Here is an 18,321-nt window from a genome sequence, read left to right on the forward strand (position 1 = left end):
GGGAAGGGAGACTGCTGCTGAGCATGGCAAGAAGTGAGCCATTCGGGAGAGATGCTAGCCAAAGGGACAGAGAGAGAGCCAGGGAAGGGAGACTGCTGCTGAGCATGGCAAGAAGTAAGCAATTTGGGATAGATGCTAGCCAAAGGGACAGAGAGAGAGCCAAGGAAGGGAGACTGCTGCTGAGCATGGCAAGAAGTGAGCCATTCGGGACTGATGCTAGCCAAAGGGACAGAGAGAGGGCCAGGGAAGGGAGACTGCTGCTGAGCATGGCAAGAAGTGAGCCATTCGGGACTGATGCTAGCCAAAGGGACAGAGAGAGGGCCAGGGAAGGGAGACGGCTGCTGAGCATGGCAAGAAGTAAGCTATTTGGGATAGATGCTAGCCAAAGGGACAGCGAGAGAGAGCCAGGGAAGGGAGACTGCTGCTGAGCATGGCAAGAAGTAAGCCATTCGGGATAGATGATAGCCAAAGGGACAGAGAGAGGGCCAGGGAAGGGAGACTGCTGCTGAGCATGGCAAGAAGTAAGCCATTCGGGATAGATGATAGCCAAAGGGACAGAGAGAGGGCCAGGGAAGGGAGACTGCTGCTGAGCATGGCAAGAAGTAAGCCATTCAGGATAGATGCTAGCCAAAGGGACAGAGAGGGAGCCAGGGAAGGGAGACTGCTGCTGAGCATGGCAAGAAGTGAGCCATTCGGGACTGATGCTAGCCAAAGGGACAGAGAGAGGGCCAGGGAAGGGAGACTGCTGCTGAGCATGGCAAGAAGTAAGCCATTCGGGATAGATGATAGCCAAAGGGACAGAGAGAGGGCCAGGGAAGGGAGACTGCTGCTGAGCATGGCAAGAAGTAAGCTATTTGGGATAGATGCTAGCCAAAGGGACAGAGAGAGAGAGCCAGGGAAGGGAGACTGCTGCTGAGCATGGCAAGAAGTAAGCCATTCGGGATAGATGATAGCCAAAGGGACAGAGAGAGGGCCAGGGAAGGGAGACTGCTGCTGAGCATGGCAAGAAGTGAGCCATTCGGGATAGATGATAGCCAAAGGGACAGAGAGAGGGCCAGGGAAGGGAGACGGCTGCTGAGCATGGCAAGAAGTGAGCCATTCGGGATAGATGCTAGCCAAAGGGACAGAGAGAGAGCCAGGGAAGGGAGACTGCTGCTGAGCATGGCAAGAAGTGAGCCACTCTGGAGGGATGCTAGCCACAGGGACAGTGAGAGAGCCAGGGAAGGGAGACTGCTGCTGAGCATGGCAAGAAATGAGCCATTCGGTATAGATGCTAGCCAAAGGGACAGAGAGGGAGTCAGGGAAGGGAGACTGCTGCTGAGCATGGCAAGAAGTGAGCCATTTGGGATAGATGCTAGCCAAAGGGACAGAGAGAGAGCCAGGGAAGGGAGACTGCTGCTGAGCATGGCAAGAAGTGAGCCATTCGGGAGAGATGCTAGCCAAAGTGACAGAGAGAGCCAGGGAAGGGAGACTGCTGCTGAGCATGGCAAGAAGTGAGCCATTCAGGACTGATGCTAGCCAAAGGGACAGAGAGAGGGCCAGGGAAGGGAGACTGCTGCTGAGCATGGCAAGAAGTGAGCCATTCGGGACTGATGCTAGCCAAAGGGACAGAGAGGGAGCCAGGGAAGGGAGACTGCTGCTTAACATGGCAAGAAGTAAGCCATTCGGGACAGATGCTAGCCAAAGGGACAGAGAGAGAGCCGGGGAAGGGAGACTGCTGCTGAGCATGGCAAGAAGTGAGCCATTCGGGACAGATGCTAGCCAAAGGGACAGAGAGAGGGCCAGGGAAGGGAGACTGCTGCTGAGCATGGCAAGAAATGAGCCATTCGGGATAGATGCTAGCCAAAGGGACAGAGAGAGAGCCGGGGAAGGGAGACTGCCGCTGAGCATGGCAAGAAGTGAGGCATTCGGGACTGATGCTAGCCAAAGGGACAGAGAGAGAGCGAGGGAAGGGAGACTGCTGCTGAGCATGGCAAGAAATGAGCCATTCGGGACTGATGCTAGCCAAAGGGACAGAGAGGGAGCCAGGGAAGGGAGACTGCTGCTTAACATGGCAAGAAGTAAGCCATTCGGGACAGATGCTAGCCAAAGGGACAGAGAGAGAGCCAGGGAAGGTAGACTGCTGCTGAGCATGGCAAGAAGTGAGCCATTCGGGACTGATGCTAGCCAAAGGGACAGAGAGAGAGCCAGGGAAGGGAGACTGCTGCTGAGCATGGCAAGAAATGAGCCATTCGGGACTGATGCTAGCCAAAGGGACAGAGAGAGGGCCAGGGAAGGGAGACTGCTGCTGAGCATGGCAAGAAGTAAGCTATTCGGGACAGATGCTAGCCACAGGGACAGAGAGAGGGCCAGGGAAGGGAGACTGCTGCTGAGCATGGCAAGAATCAGCCATTCGGGACAGATGCTAGCCACAGGGACAGAGAGAGAGACAGGGAAGGGAGACTGCTGCTGAGCATGGCAAGAAATTAGCCATTCGGGATATATGGTAGCCAAAGGGACAGAGAGAGAGCCAGGGAAGGGAGACTGCTGCTGAGCATGGCAAGAAGTGAGCCACTCTGGAGAGATGCTAGCCAAAGGGACAGAGAGGGAGCCAGGGAAGGGAGTCGGATGCTTCACATGCTAAGTGAGTCGTTCAACAGAGCTCTTCCAAGTCTGCCAGGAAGTGAGCCTTTTAAGAAAGACCACTGGTCAGTGGTGCCAGGAAGGGGGTCAGTCAGTGGAGAGTGCCATGTGATCAACCCAGACGGTCCCACGGCCTTGGTGCCAGGAAGCGGTGCCAGTGAATGGAGAGTGCTGTGTGAGCCACTCAGCATTTACCACTACAAATTGTGCCAGGAAGCGACTCACTCAAGGGTCACCTCTGCCAGATGCCCCAGGAAGTGAACCATTCATGTTATGTTCTAAGGATGGTATTATTTGTTGGATGCTTCTTGGCGCTTTCTTCATAACACACCGGTAAATACACATTTTAAAATGCAAAAAGAGTGAGGGTCATTTGAAGGTATTTGTTGCACAATTAACCCAATGTTAGGGCTCTCCTAAACTTAACCATGCCTGCTTCAATGAGTACAGACGAGGGAAAACAACTGCAACATCTGGCGGCTGTAAAAGAGAAGATGTGTTACCATCGGGGTGACCACCTCACTCCAGGGGTCAGAAGAGAAGGTCTATGTCCATCGGGGTGACCCCCTCACTCCAGGGGTCAGAAGAGAAGGTCTATGTCCATCGGGGTGACCTCCTCACTCCAGGTCGGAAGAGATGTGTCACCATCGGGGTGACCACCTCCCTCCAGGGGTCAGAAGAGAAGATCTATGTCCACCAGGGTGACCACCTCACTCCAGGTCGGAAGAGATGTGTCACCATCGGGGTGACCACCTCACTCCAGGTCCGTGTGGACACCGTCTCCAACTTAAACTTTTCATCTACAAATCATTCTTTGGAGCTGCGTTACTCGATTGAATAAAGCAAAAAAAGGCCACAGATCCCGGCATTCACCACATAATCACATGGAATTCCAGGACTGGTAACAGCGCCCGCGATGACCTGGAGGGAGGTGCCCGCGATGACCAGGAGGGAGGTGCCCATGATGACCTGGAGGGAGGTGCCCGCGATGACCTGTTGAGAGGTGCCCGCGATGACCTGGAGGGAGGTGCCCGCGATGACCTGTAGGGAGGTGTCCGGGATGACCTGAAGAGAGGTGCCCGCGATGACCAGGAGGGAGGTGCCCGGGATGACCTGGAGGGAGGCGCCCGCGTTGACCTGAAGGGAGGTGCCCTCGATGACCTGGATGGAGGTGCCCGCGATGACCTGAAGGGAGGTGCCCGTGATGACCTGAAGGGAGGTGCCCGCAAAGACCTGTAGGGAGGTGCCCGCGATGACCTGGAGAGAAGTGCGCATCTTAGTTCCCGTACGTTATGGTTCTTGATTTAGGCGCAAGAAGCTTGTTGTGCCAAATGAAAGCCACATCTCCACTGAACGTCATCTAAATTTGGCTGCATGACATTGATGGACATTTGTATGGCTGCCCTGTGGAGTGTGATTGACACCTTCCAAGGTTGCCTGCTACAGACAGGAAGGACTTGAAGAACAATAGATCACTGACATGTGATCACAGTTTGAGATCCCAGAGATCCAGTGAGCCACTGAGCTCTGCACCATTTGCAGTCCTTGTAATAGTCCTTCACTTGGTAAACCCACAGTTTTGTGCGTATGTTGTAAAAAAAGGAAAATTCCAATGTATTATTTTCAGCTTTCTCAATTGATAAAATAATTACCATTGACACGGGGCTCAGGAGGCGCAGGAGGCGCAGGAGGCGCAGGATGCGCGGTGCAGGAGGAGCAGGACGCGTGGCTCAGGAGGCACAGGACGTGGGGCTTAGGAGGTGAAGGACGCGGGGCTCAGGAGGAGCAGGACGCGGGGCTCAGGAGGCACAGGACGTGGGGCTCAGGAGGAGCAGGACGCGGGGCTCAGGAGGAGCCGGACGCGGGGCTCAGGAGGCACAGGACGTGGGGCTCAGGAGGAGCAGGACGAGGGGCTCAGGAGGCGCAGGATGCGCGGCGAAGGAGGCGAAGAATACGCGGCTTAGGAGGTGCAGGATGCGCAGTGCAGGAGGCGCAGGACGCGGGGCTCAGGAGGCTCAGGTTGCGTGGCTTAGGAGGTGCAGGATGCGCGGTGCAGGAGGTGCAGGACGCGGTGCTCAGGAGGAGCAGGACACGGGGCTCAGGAGGCGCAGGACGCGGGGCTCAGGAAGAGCTGGACGCGGGGATCAGGAGGCGCAGGATGCAGGACTAAGGAGGAGCAGGACGCAGGGGCTCAGGATGTGCAGGATGTGCGGCTCAGGATGCGTGGCTCAGGAGGAGCAGGACGCAGGGGCTCAGGAGGCGCAGGATGCGCTGCTCAGGAGGCGCGGCTCAGGAGGCGCAGGATACGTGGCTTAGGAGGTGCAGGATGCGCGGCTTAGGAGGTGCAGGATGCACAGTGCAGGAGGCTCAGGACGCGGGGCTCAGGAGGCGCAGGATGCGTGGCTTAGGAGGTGCATGATGCGCGGAGCAGGATGCGCAGGACACGGGGCACAGGAGGAGCAGGATGCGGGGCTCAGGAGGCACAGGACGCGGGGCTCAGGAAGAGCAGGACGCAGGGGCTCAGGAGGGGCAGGATACGGGGCTCAGGAGGAGCAGGACGCAGGGGCTCAGGAGGCGCAGGATGTGCGGCTCAGGATGCGTGGCTCAGGAGGAGCAGGACGCAGGGGCTCAGGAGGCGCAGGATGTGCGGCTCAGGAGGCGCAGCTCAGGAGGCGCAGGATGCGAGGTGCAGGCGGTGCAGCTCAGGAGGCACAGGACGTGTGGCTCAGGTCGTGCAGCTTAGGACGCGCAGCTCATGAGGCCCAGGAAGCGCAGCTCATGAGGCCCAGGAAACGCAGCTCAGGAGGCGAGGTGCCGGAGGTGCGGTGCAGTAGGCGTGGCTCTGGACGCACAGGATGCGCGCTGCAGTACGCGCACCGTAGGAGGCGCAGCTCAGGAGGTGCAGGATGAGCTGCAGGAAAGCAGGATGCGCGGCACAGGATGCCCGGCGCAGGACTTGCAGCGCAGGATGCGAGGCGCAGGAGGCGCAGCTCAGAAGGTGCGGGGCAGGGGGCACGGGGTAGGAGGCGCGGCTCTGGAGGCTCAGGAGGCGAGGGGCAGGATGGCAGCTCAGGAGGCGCGGCTCTGGAGGTGCAGGAGGCGCAGCTCAGGAGGCGCGGGGCAGGAGGCGCAGCTCTGGAGGCTCAAGAGGCACGGGCAGGTCACGTAGCTCAGGAGGCGCAGCTCAGGAGCTGCAACTCAGGAGGTTCAGGAGGCCCAGGACGTGGAGCTCAGGAGGGGCAGGTCACGTAGCTCAGGAGCCCTAGCTCAGGAGCCACAGCTCAGAGGCGCAGGACGTGTGACTCAAGAGCCGCAGCTCAGGAGGCTCAGGAGGGCCAGGTCGCGCAGCTCAGGACGCATGGATCAGGAGGCCGAGGACGCGCCGCTCAGGAGGAGCGGCTCTGGAGGCGCAGCTCAGGAGGCGCAGGACGCGTGACTCAGGAGATGCAGGATGTACGGCTCAGGAGCCGCAGCCCAGGAGGCTCAGGAGGCCCAGGACGCGCAGCTCAGGACGCATGGCTCAGGAGGCCCAGGACACGCAGCTCAAAAGGCGCGGCTCTGGAGGCGCAGCTCGGGAGGCACGGGGCAGGACGCGCGGCTCTGGAGGCGCAGTTCAGGAGGCGCGGGGCAGGAGGTGCGGTTCAGGAGACTCAGGTGGCGCGGGGCATGACGCGCAGCTCAGGGGGCTCAGGAGGCGCGGCTCAGGAGGCGCATGAGGCACGGCTCAGTAGCCGCAACTCAGGAGGCGCAGGACGCGTGACTCAGGAGACGCAGGATGCACGGCTCAGGAGCCGCAGCTCAGGAGGCCGAGGACGCGCAGCTCAGAACGTATGACACAGGAAGCCCAGGAGGTGCGGCCCTCGAGGCAGCTCAGGAGGCGTGGGGCAGGACACGCAGCTCAGGAAGCGCGGCTCTGGAGGCGCGGGAAGGAGGTGCGGCTCAGGAGGCGCGGTGCAGGATGCGCAGCTCAGGAGGCGTGGCTCTGGAGGCGAAGTTCAGGAGGCGAGGGTCAGGAGGTGCGGCTCAGGAGGCGCGGCTCTGGAGGCGCGGGGCAGGACGCGCAGCTCAGAAGGCTCAGGATGGCCACTACGCGCGGGACAGGATGCAGGACGCGCGGCTCAGAAGGCGCAGGACGCATGGCTCAGGAGACGCAGCTCAGGAGGCTCAGGAGCCAAAGCTCAGGAGGCTCAAGAGGCCTAGGACGCGCAGCTCCGGATGCATGGCTTAGGAGGCCCAGGACGTGCAGCTCAGGAGGCGCGGCTCTGGAGGCGCAGTTCAGGAGGCGCAGTTCAGGAGGCGCGGCTCAGGAGACGCGGGGCAGGATGCACAGCTCAGGAGGCGCGGGGCAGGAGGTGCGGCGCAGGAGGCTCAGGAGGCGCGGGGCAGGATGCGCAGCTCAGGAGGCTCAGGAGGCCCAGGACGTGCAGCTCAGGACGCATGGCTCAGGAGGCCCAGGATGCGCAGCTCAAGAGGCGCGGCTCTGGAGGCGCAGTTCAGGAGGCGCGGGCAGGAGGTGCGGCTCAGGAGATGCGGGGCAGGATGCACAGCTCAGGAGGCGCGGCTCTGGAGGCGTAGTTCAGGAGGCGCGGGGCAGGAGGTGTGGCGCAGGAGGCTCAGGAGGCGCGGGGCAGGACGCGCAGCTCAGGAAGCTCAGGAGGCCCAGGATGCGCAGCTCAAGAGGCATGGCTCTGGAGGCGCAGCTCGAGAGGCGCGGGCAGGAGGTGCGGCTCAGGTGGAGCGGTGCAGGATGCGCAGCTCAGGAGGCGTGGCTCTGGAGGCGCAGTTCAGGAGGCGCGGGTCAGGAGGTGCGCAGCTCGGGAGGCGCGGGGCAAGACACGCAGCTCAGGAAGCGCGGCTCTGGAGGAGCGGGCAGGGGGTGCGGCTCAGGAGGCGCCGTGCAGGATGCGCAGCTCAGGAGGCGTGGCTCTGGAGGCGCAGTTCAGGAGGTGCGGGTCAGGAGGAGCGGCTCAGGAGGCGCGGCTCTGGAGGCGCGGGGCAGGACGCGCAGCTCAGGAGGCTCAGGATGGCCACTACGCGCGGGACAGGATGCAGGACGTGCGGTTCAGAAGGCGCAGGACGCACGGCTCAGGAGACGCAGCTCAGGAGGCTCAAGAGGCCTAGGACGCGCAGCTCCGGATGCATGGCTCAGGAGGCCCAGGACGCGCAGCTCAGGAGGTGCGGCTCTGGAGGCGCAGTTCAGGAGGCGCGGGCAGGAGGTGCGGCTCAGGAGATGCGGGGCAGGATGCACAGCTCAGGAGGCGCGGCTCTGGAGGCGTAGTTCAGGAGGCGCGGGGCAGGAGGTGCGGCGCAGGAGGCTCAGGAGGCGCGGGGCAGGACGCGCAGCTCAGGAAGCTCAGGAGGCCCAGGATGCGCAGCTCAAGAGGCATGGCTCTGGAGGCGCAGCTCGAGAGGCGCGGGCAGGAGGTGCGGCTCAGGTGGAGCGGTGCAGGATGCGCAGCTCAGGAGGCGTGGCTCTGGAGGCGCAGTTCAGGAGGCGCGGGTCAGGAGGTGCGGCTCAGGAGGCGCGGCTCTGGTGGCACGGGGCAGGACGCGCAGCTCAGGAGACTCAGGATGGCCCCTACGCGCGGGACAGGATGCAGGACGCGCGGCTCAGAAGGCGCAGGACGCACGGCTCAGGGGACGCAGCTCAGGAGGCTCAGGAGCCACAGCTCAGGAGGCTCAAGAGGCCTAGACGCGCAGCTCTGGATGCATGGCTCAGGAGGCCCAGGACGCGCAGCTCAGGAGGCGTGGCTCTGGAGGCGCAGTTCAGGAGGCGCGGGCAGGAGGTGCGGCTCAGGAGACGCGGGGCAGGATGCACAGCTCAGGAGGAGCGGCTTTGGAGGCGTAGTTCAGGAGGCGCGGGGTAGGAGGTGCGGCGCAGGAGGCTCAGGAGGCGCGGGGCAGGACGCGCAGCTCAGGAGGCTCAGGAGGCCCAGGACGTGCAGCTCAGGACGCATGGCTCAGGAGGCCCAGGATGCGCAGCTCAAGAGGCGCGGCTCTGGAGGTGCAGCTTGGGAGGCGCGGGGCAAGACGCGCAGCTCTGGAGGCGCAGTTCAGGAGGCGCGGGGCACGAGGTGTGGTTCAGGGGGCTCAGGAGGCGCGGGGCAGGACCCGCAGTTCGGGAGGCCCAGGATGCACGGCTCAGGAGCCGCAACTCAGGAGGCTCAGGAGGCCCAGGACGCGCAGCTCAGAACATATGGCTCAGGAGGCCCAGGACGCGCATCTCTCGAGGCAGCTCGGGAGGCGCGGGGCAGGACACGCAGCTCAGGAAGCGCGGCTCTGGAGGCGCACTGTTGTATGGCATTTTAGGACCCTAGTGTAATTTTCCCGATTCATAAATCACCATATCCTTATATCGGCATAGAAATCATAACCATATTTAGACATAGCTCATGCAGTCCAAATACGGCATAGCTACTTCCGAAAATCCACAACGATTTCTTGGAAATCTGGGCTTCAGCAGCTAGGGATTTCCCCTTGCTTGAATATTGATTTGTCCAAGAACTCATGGAGTTTTCAAAGAACTGAGACTCTATGATGACGTTATTATGTCCACCTTTACGTCAAACTCGGCACCTTCAAGGTATAAATATACCCACACTTGCCATAGCAAACACACAGTGGTTTGGAACAGTTCGACTATCTACTTGCCCGACGCACCCAGCTACAGCAAGTGCCGAAGGAAGCCGCCCCTCCAGCAGACGCACTGAGAGAAATGCTGTCTTTTCTCTTGCCGAGAAATCCAGCTCCAGTGTTTCCAAGCTCCCCTTGCGGGTTGTTGGGAAATCCGAGTCCTGATACTGCGGGGCAGGAGGTGCGGCTCAGGAGGCGCGGGGCAGGACGTGCAGCTCATGAGGCGCGGGGCAGGAAGCGCAGCTCAGGCGGCGTGGCTCTGGAGGCGCAGTTCAGGAGGCGCGGGCGGGACTTGTAGCTCAGGATCCACTTGTCGCTTGGCGCAAGTGTTCTCATGACCCCAGGTCATGTGACACTCAGACTCCCGCCTCCTGGCTTGGGTGGTTCCACAGACAGGGGAGTGCAGGCTGAAGTCAGGTGAGAGGAGTGATGGAGAGAGAAGCAGGGGGGGATCAGCGGTGGGAGGAGAGTGTGAGGGAAGGAGTGCAAGACATCTCTGAAGCAAATTGAGACATATTTCTGAACTCACTCGGACACCTGTGCTTCCGGGGGCTCCTGGGGGTCCATCCTTTCCTTGCAGCCCCACCAGGCCCCGTTCTCCTTTCTCTCCTTCTGGCCCAGGTTCACCTTTCTGCCCCTGCAAGAAACATAATGAGCAGAATGTAAAAGCCAGAAAGAAATCCACATCAGAGCTGGCTCACACCGCCCAGAGAGCCAGGAAGCGACAGCGACACCGCGGAAAGACCCAGCAACGCCATAGCTACCGGCAGGGTCAGGGCGAGCGAGGGGTCTTAACAGATGGCGGGGCCAGGAGGGGGCAGCGATGCCATGTTTGATGTCAGAGGCATTTAACATCGTTACAAATGCCCCCTTACTGGAGAACTGGAAGACTCAAGCGTGCGAAGATCTGCCCCTCCTTTCATACAGGTGTGCCCCTCAGACAGATGTGACCCTCTCCTCTCATACAGATGTGCCCCTCAGACAGATGTGGCCCTCTCCTCTCATACAGATGTGCCCCTCAGACAGATGTGGCCCTCTCCTCTCATACAGATGTGACCCTCTCCTCCTCTCATACAGGTGTGACCATCTACTCCTCTCATACAGATGTGCCCCTCTCCTCTCATACAGGTGTGCCCCTTATACAGATGTGCCCCTCCTCTCATACAGGTGCGCCCCTCTGACAGATGTGGCAATCTCCTCTCACACAGGTTTGTCCCTCAGACAGATGTGACCCTCTCCTCTCATACAGGTGTGCCTCTCTGACAGATGTGGCCCTCTCCTCTCATACAGGTGTGCCCCTCAGACAGATGTGACCCTCTCATACAGATGTTACCCTCTCCTCCTCTCATACAGATGTGGCCCTCTCCTCTCATACAGGTGTGCCCCTCAGACAGATGTGACCCTCTCCTCTCATACTCATACAGATGTGCTCTTCAGACAGATGTGTTTGTCTCCTCTCATACAGATGTGCCCCTCAGACAGGTGTGACCCCCTCCTCTCATACAGATGTGCCCCTCTGACAGATATGTCCCTCTCTCTCCTCTCATACACGTGTGCCCCTCTGACAGATGTGACCCTCTCCTCCTCTCATACAGATGTGCCCCTCTCCTCTCATACCGGTGTGCCTCTCCTCCTCATACAGATGTGCCCCTCTCTTACAGATGGGCCCCTTGTAAGGCAGTGGCTCTGTATACACAGCACCAAAGTAAGGTACAGTGTGCACAGAGTCCAACGGTCTCCAGAGGTTTGGCAGAGGCTAAAGTTAGATAGAACCTTACTCTCTAAAGTGGTAGCTTGGTCGAGCAGTAAGGCAGCATCAGAGGACAGTGTAAAGCATTTGTTGTACACACTTAGTCAGCAAATGGTCTCACGCTCAAGAACTGAACTCTAGGCCAATTGTTTTGTATATAAAAGGTGTTTTATTTTAGAACCACAGGTTGGTATAAAAATACTTTCTCAGACTGAGATGCTACAGTTAAATACTTTCAATGAGCAATAGACTTTTGAATGCAATAGATACAGGGGTTGTAACATGCAACACAATCTTAACACAATTATAACATTGAGCTCAATGGGAATTTTAAGTAAACTGCAACATCATTTACTTCAAGAATGTTTTTCTTACTCAGGCCTGGATCCTGGATTCAGCCCTGGTGCATTTCCTGAAAACAGTTGAAGGAATTTGTTTACGTTAAACAGGTGATTTTTAAGGAATATTTGTATGTTGCAAAAATCGACACAAATTTCTGGTAAAAAGCAGGCAATGCTATCCTATGGAGGAAAAACAGGTTATCGGACAATCACAGTTGTAATTACTTTTTCTGGTCAATGCTGGGCACCAAGCTCCGGTACAAAAGGGGGGTGGGGATGGACGGAGCATCTGAATCAATCACACACTCACACCCAGTCAAAAGATCTGGGTTTAATCCATCACCGTTCTTTAGCCCACTCTGACACCCCAGTTCAGACATGGCCAGACCAGCCCGAACTGTCAAGCAAGCCTGTCTGAAGACGGCTGTAATGCCAGAAACCGGTCCTCGGAAGCTTGTTTCCGGTCCAGGGAAGGCATGGCTTGGCAGTTTGGGCTGGACTGTTCCCATGAGGCACAGGGTCAGACTGATTTGCATATAGCCATGTCTGAACTGGGGTGGCAGAGTGGGCTAAAGAATGGTGATGGATTAAACCCAGATCTTTTGACTGGGTGTGAGTGTTTGATTGATTCAGATGCTCCGTCCATCACCACCCCCTTTTGTACCGCTTTGGCCGCCATAAGTGTGGCAGGGTATGCTCAGGCGAGAGTCCCTTGCTCACTTTGCCACTGGATTCAAGCAAGCCGGGCTGAAGACGGCTGGAATGCCAGAAACCGGTCCTCGGAAGCTTGTTTCTGGTCCAGGAAAGACATGGTTTGGCAGTTTGGGCTGGACTGTTCCCATGAGGCACAGGGTCAGACTGATTTGCATATAGCCATGTCTGAACTGGGGTGGCAAAGTGGGCTAAAGAACGGTGATGGATTAAACCCAGATCTTTTGACTGGGTGTGAGTGTTTGATTGATTCAGATGCTCCGTCCATCACCACCCCCTTTTGTACCGCTTTTGGCCGCCATACGTGTGGCAGGGTATGCTCAGACGTGAGTCCCTTGCTCACTTTGCCACTGGATTCAAGCAAGCCGTGCTGAAGACGGCTGGAATGCCAGAAAACGGTCCTCAGAGGCTTGTTTCCGGTCCAGGGAAGACATGGTTTGGCAGTTCGGGCTGGACTATTCCCATGAGGCACAGGATCAGACTGATTTGCATATGGCCATGTCTGAACTGGGGGGTGGCAGAGTGGGCTAAAGAACGGTGATGGATTAAACCCAGATATTTTAACTGGGTGTGAGTGTTTGATTGATTCAGATGCTCTGTCCATCACCACCCCCTTTTGTACCGGCACCAAGCTCCAGCACTGGGATCTCTTCTGGTATCAGGTGAATAATTTCGTTTTTGTTGATCTGATGATTTTTAGTGAATATTTCAAAGTTTCAAAACTCGACACTTAGGAGAATTACCAAGTGAAAACCAGTCAATGTTACCCTATAGAGAAAATGTAAGTTATCGGCTTCGAGGTAAGTACTCGACTTGCAGGGTTAAGGTTCTGGGGTAAGACTCAGGGGTCTCCCAGGTTCCGGTAGGTACAATAGTTACACCCTCAGCGGCACAGGAGCAGCCGGGTGGGAGAGAGTAGGCCCAATGTTAGCCTATGATGGATAGGGGCCTTTGGTTGGTGGCTGCTAGCAGGAAGGCCACACAGCTGTGGGAGCGGAGTTCCTGGTCACTTACACAAGGCAAGTGGGGAAGTAGAACAGAACAGTTGGTGTACCTCCAGTTGCACTGGGGCGGCTGGGGGCAGAGCGCTTTTGGACCGTAGGACGCCTTATGGATTTCAATGGGAAAGATGCTAGACGAACAAAGGCTGCAGGCTTGGGGATGGAGATTCCTCAGGTGCGACAACCACTTCGAGGGGTAAGTTGGGAAGCTGTAGGTTGGGTAAACACCCAGGAGTTGGGCACAGTGGGCCGTGGGGCGCCGGGTGCAGGGGTGTGTTTAGGCTTCGGGAAATCTTACCCTCTGCTGGTCGCGGTTGGAGGGGTCCCTGGTGTTGAGGCTGCAGGCGTCGTCAGGAGCATCGAGGAGGGTCCTTGGATGCTGGATTCTTGGTCACAGTCACCGGGCGGACGTCCTCGTGGTCTTTGTTCACTCAGGCGCAGGCCGGGCTCGGCGGGTGCAGAGTGCGCTGGATTCTTGGTCACAGTCACCGGGCGGACGTCCTCGTGGTCTTTGTTCTCTCAGGCACAGGCCGGGCTCGGCGGGTGCAGAGTGTGCTGGATTCACGGCTCCGGAGCTGGCACCAGGAGCTGTAGATGTTTGAGCAGAACCACTGCTCGTGGAAGTCCCAGCCTTTAGTTGAGCAAGGCAGGCTGGTCCTTCAGGGTTTTCGAGGTTGCTGACCACTGGAGACGCTGGGGTTTAGCAGGAGCAGGTTTGAGGGTCGACAGGCCAGTAGGGCTGGGGCTAAATCAGTTGGTGTTGTCCTCTTGTAAGCAGCTGCACGGCAGGTCTTCTTTCTTCTTGTTCTTCTTTAGTTTCGGAATCGGGATCTGAGGAAGGAAAGTTCAGGGTGCCCCTAAATACTAAAGTTACGGCCGTTAAAGGTAGGGAATGGGTCCCTTCCCTGGGGTGAGTACACCCCCTATCCTGCCACCCTCCAGTGGGAGGGGGCAGGAGCCCAGTCCTGATTGGGCAGGGCTCCCCATCTTCAAGATGGCGAGAGCCCGGAGTCGTGCTTCACCTCGCCTTCCTCATTTGAGGGGTGGGGTTGGCAGAGGCTGGCACACCTCCTTTCCTCACTTTGTTTTTCCCGCGTTCTGAGTGGGGGTCAGAACCGGTGGGGACCAGTTGCTGAGTAGAGTAAGTATTCTGGAGAAGCTCACAGAGGCGGCATGCCTTTGAAGCTTCCCCTGCCCATCCTGGGGGAGGAGACCTAACACCTCGCCCCAGAATGTGCATTGTTGCAGGCCCACAAGAGTGAATGACTCTCGACCCAGGGGTCCCGCAACATGTCTGCTGGGTGGCAGCCTAAGCAGCCTCTCCGTCAGGACGCTGGTTGTGGGTTAGTTTCAGGGGGCAACTCTAAGTTGCCCTCTGTCGTGCATCTTACATTAAATCCCAAACTGGCATCAGTGTGGATTTAATGTGCTGAGAAGTTTGATACCAAACTCTCAGTCTTCAGTGTAGCCATCCTGGTGCTGTGGAGTTCGTGATGACAACCTCCCAGCACCATATACTCTTAATGGCATTACTGCACTTACAGTGCCCAGGAATGGCCCTGGGTACTGCAGGGGCACAGGGCTCATGCACCCGTGCCCACACCACTGGCAAAGGGCCCCCAGCTAGAGATGGATATGGAAGCATTGTTCCTTTAGCGCCGATGCATCCCAGCTTCAGCTTTCCTAACCAAGACATTTTCTTTTTGTTCTTTTCTGTCATCTTTATATGATTTCATCTTGGCTTCATGGGAATGAGAGAAAGGGCAGTAATTACCGAGTATAGAGGACATTTGTCGCAGCAGTGGGAGTCATGGGACAGGTAACCCTTTCCCTGCTGCTCCCACCCTAATTCCTATTCCTCACTTGATTGCCTCAATACTCTGTGTCTACTTAGTCAGAGTTGGGGGTATCAAGAGGTGGCCCCCTTTGAGCATCGTCCAGATCCTGAGGAGTTCCTGTGATCGTGACAAGTTTTGAGCTCGTCCTGGAGCCTGGGTGGATCTGGACCTCAGATTCTTTGGATTGGCTGAAGACAAGGGTTTTGTCATTTGCGGAATCTCTGGCATCGACAGGAGCTTTGGTCCCAGCCTTGCCAATGCCTTTAGTGCCATCTTGGGGTGCAAGTGGTATGCTCACCACCCTTGGCGTGTGCAGGGCTCAGTGCCTTTGTCCTGGCGCCAACAGAAGCCCATAGGAGATGGGCCCTGGTGGGGGCACGCTCAGGGCTCGATGCTCATCTGTTGGAGGAGCAGCGCCCTAACCTGGCATGAGATCATTTGTGAGTGAAGGCATAGGTCTCTGGGACGCATGGTGTACTTGTGGCGCTAGGCATCGTCCTCATCTGAGGTACCAGGGCCTTCAGAGTTGGCCCAACATCCTCTTAACGCCTTGTAGGCTGATGGACTCGAAAAAAGCACCTGGTCTGGGCCTGAAAGTCATCTGTGCTCCCCGGATTCCTGATGGGCTGGCCTCTTCTCCCTCCTTGGCGCCAAAGTTATCTTCTTCCCTGAAGATATCTGGAGTTGCGGAGGGTGTCTGGTGGTCCATCCCGCAATGAGTCCAGCACCTTCCCCTTCAACACCTTAGGGTTTTCTTCTAAAGGAAGGCGAGGCAGAACCCATGGGTGGTATCTTCGTGGTCAGGAAAAAGACACAAGTTGCAGACACTGCGATGGTCTGACCAAGGATATTAGGCACTGCAGTGGGGCAATGCTGGAAGGACGTCCATTCCATCACGCCCGTCTGGTTTGCATTCCCTGTCGAGGCCTGAAGGAGTACGCGTGGTCCCCAGAGGGCACGCTTAGGCCTGCAGCATCCGAGGTGGTGAGCAATGGCCGTCGATGCTTTGGAAGTACATGAGAAGAAGGCACCGCAAAGGGTTGTCAAGAAGAGGGCGGACTATGCCAACACTTCTTTATCAAAAAACAAAGTTGGGCCCTAAAAATCAAACCCTGAGCTCTCTCAATGAACGTCCAAATCTGAAGGCAGAAAAAGACAATCCAACATTGCGCCAGTCCCCAGGCAAGTTCCCCACAAAGCGAAGCGTCATAATGTATGTTAAGACTTGAAAGACTTCTTCAAAGACAAACAATTACCAATGCACAAGTCCAAGACTAGACGGCAGGAAAATGCACAGCAGGTGCATCTAAAGCCATACATGCTACAAACATCTGTAGAGTGTTTCAACACATCAGGAGTGTAAAGAACCACTTTTGAAGAGGGTCACAGCGTACATCTGGCACGGACACACAAATACACCGATCAAGGGAGTGCAGCAATATTTTTAGAAATTACAGAAGCAATTCTGTAGAGGGAATCGAGTGATAGATCTGGAGAGGTCAAAGAAACACATCTATAGAAGAAGAAGAGAAACACATCTGGAGAAGATAGAGAAGCACCTCTGGAGTGAGCCTAGTGACACATCTGGCGAGGTTACAGAAGCAGTTCTGTGGAGGGAATCCAGTGATAGATCTGGAGAGGTCAAAGAAACATCTATAGAAGAAGAAGAGCAACACATCTGGAGAAGATAGAGAAGCACCTCTGGAGGGAGCCTAGTGACACATCTGGCGAGGTTACAGAAGCAGTTCTGTGGAGGGAATCCAGTGATAGATCTGGAGAGGTCAAAGAAACACATCTATAGAAGAAGAAGAGCAACACATCTGGAGAAGATAGAAAAGCACCTCTGGAGGGAGCCTAGTGACACATCTGGCGAGGTTACAGAAGCAGTTCTGTGGAGGGAATCCAGTGATAGATCTGGAGAGGTCAAAGAAACACATCTATAGAAGAAGAAGAGCAACACATCTGGAGAAGATAGAAAAGCACCTCTGGAGGGAGCCTAGTGACACATCTGGCGAGGTTACAGAAGCAGTTCTGTGGAGGGAATCGAGTGATAGATCTGGAGAGGTCAAAGAAACACATCTATAGAAGAAGAAGAGCAACACATCTGGAGAAGATAGAAAAGCACCTCTGGAGGGAGCCTAGTGACACATCTGGCGAGGTTACAGAAGCAGTTCTGTGGAGGGAATCGAGTGATAGATCTGGAGAGGTCAAAGAAACACATCTATAGAAGAAGAAGAGCAACACATCTGGAGAAGATAGAAAAGCACCTCTGGAGGGAGCCTAGTGACACATCTGGCGAGGTTACAGAAGCAGTTCTGTGGAGGGAATCCAGTGATAGATCTGGAGAGGTCAAAGAAACACATCTATAGAAGAAGAAGAGCAACACATCTGGAGAAGATAGAAAAGCACCTCTGGAGGGAGCCTAGTGACACATCTGGCGAGGTTACAGAAGCAGTTCTGTAGAGGGAATCGAGTGTTAGATCTGAAGAGGTCAAAGAAACACATCTATAGAAGAAGAAGAGAAACATATCTGGAGAAGATAGAGAAGCACCTCTGGAGTGAGCCTAGGGACACATTTGGCGAGGTTAGAGAAGCAGTTATGTGGAGGGAATCGAGTGATAGATCTGGAGAGGTCAAAGAAACATCTATAGAAGAAGAAGAGCAACACATCTGGAGAAGATAGAGAAGCACCTCTGGAGGGAGCCTAGTGACACATCTGGCGAGGTTACAGAAGCAGTTCTGTGGAGGGAATCCAGTGATAGATCTGGAGAGGTCAAAGAAACACATCTATAGAAGAAGAAGAGCAACACATCTGGAGAAGATAGAGAAGCACCTCTGGAGAGTGAGCATAGTGACACATCTGGCAAGGTTTTAGAAGTGTACCTATAAAGGCACCTCCATAGGAGTACAGCATTACAAGTGGAGAGAACATGAACACAGACACAGACCTTTGGAAGGAGCACAGAGACATTTCTATAGAGGTACAACCTGTACAAGATCAGAAAGGGGAAGAGAGTTGTGACCCGTCAGCAACTAGGAGTGGGCAGGACAGGTCTGCGGAGTAGAATAGAACCCTTAGGAGCCCAGTGACACTCAGGGTACGGGAGAAGTAAGAGCTTTAGAAACTCTAGGACTACACAAATCCCCTGTTGGTGATCAGACATAGATTATAAACCAGTAATTAATCACTTATCACATTATGACGATATGAGGCAGGGCTGCTTACTCACTGACATTTTGTTGGGCTGAACCGTGCTTTCTCAGCGACATTATGAATGGAGGGACATCTATTAATCAACCACATTATGGAGCTCTGGGATATTATCTTTGGTTATGATGCTCTCTGGGTCATCTCACTCTCACTGGGGCCCGCTCTCTTTTTAGTTTGACTGCTCTCAAAGTTTGAGGATCTCTATGGGGGTTAG

General features: G+C 56.3%; 1 protein-coding gene across 1 annotated transcript in view; it reads right to left on the minus strand.

The window, feature by feature from the left end:
- Positions 1-18,321, minus strand: part of COL27A1 (collagen type XXVII alpha 1 chain) — a 1,047,548-nt gene that overhangs the window by 274,334 nt on the left and 754,893 nt on the right. Inside the window, exon 33 of the mRNA XM_086924958.1 lies at positions 9,785-9,892. Within this exon, the coding sequence (XP_086781084.1) occupies positions 9,785-9,892 (108 nt within the window). The remainder of the gene's footprint in view (positions 1-9,784; positions 9,893-18,321) is intronic.

The sequence above is a fragment of the Lissotriton vulgaris genome, chromosome 5, assembly GCF_964263255.1.
Source record: "Lissotriton vulgaris chromosome 5, aLisVul1.2, whole genome shotgun sequence".
In the NCBI taxonomy this organism is placed as follows: Eukaryota; Metazoa; Chordata; class Amphibia; order Caudata; family Salamandridae; genus Lissotriton; species Lissotriton vulgaris.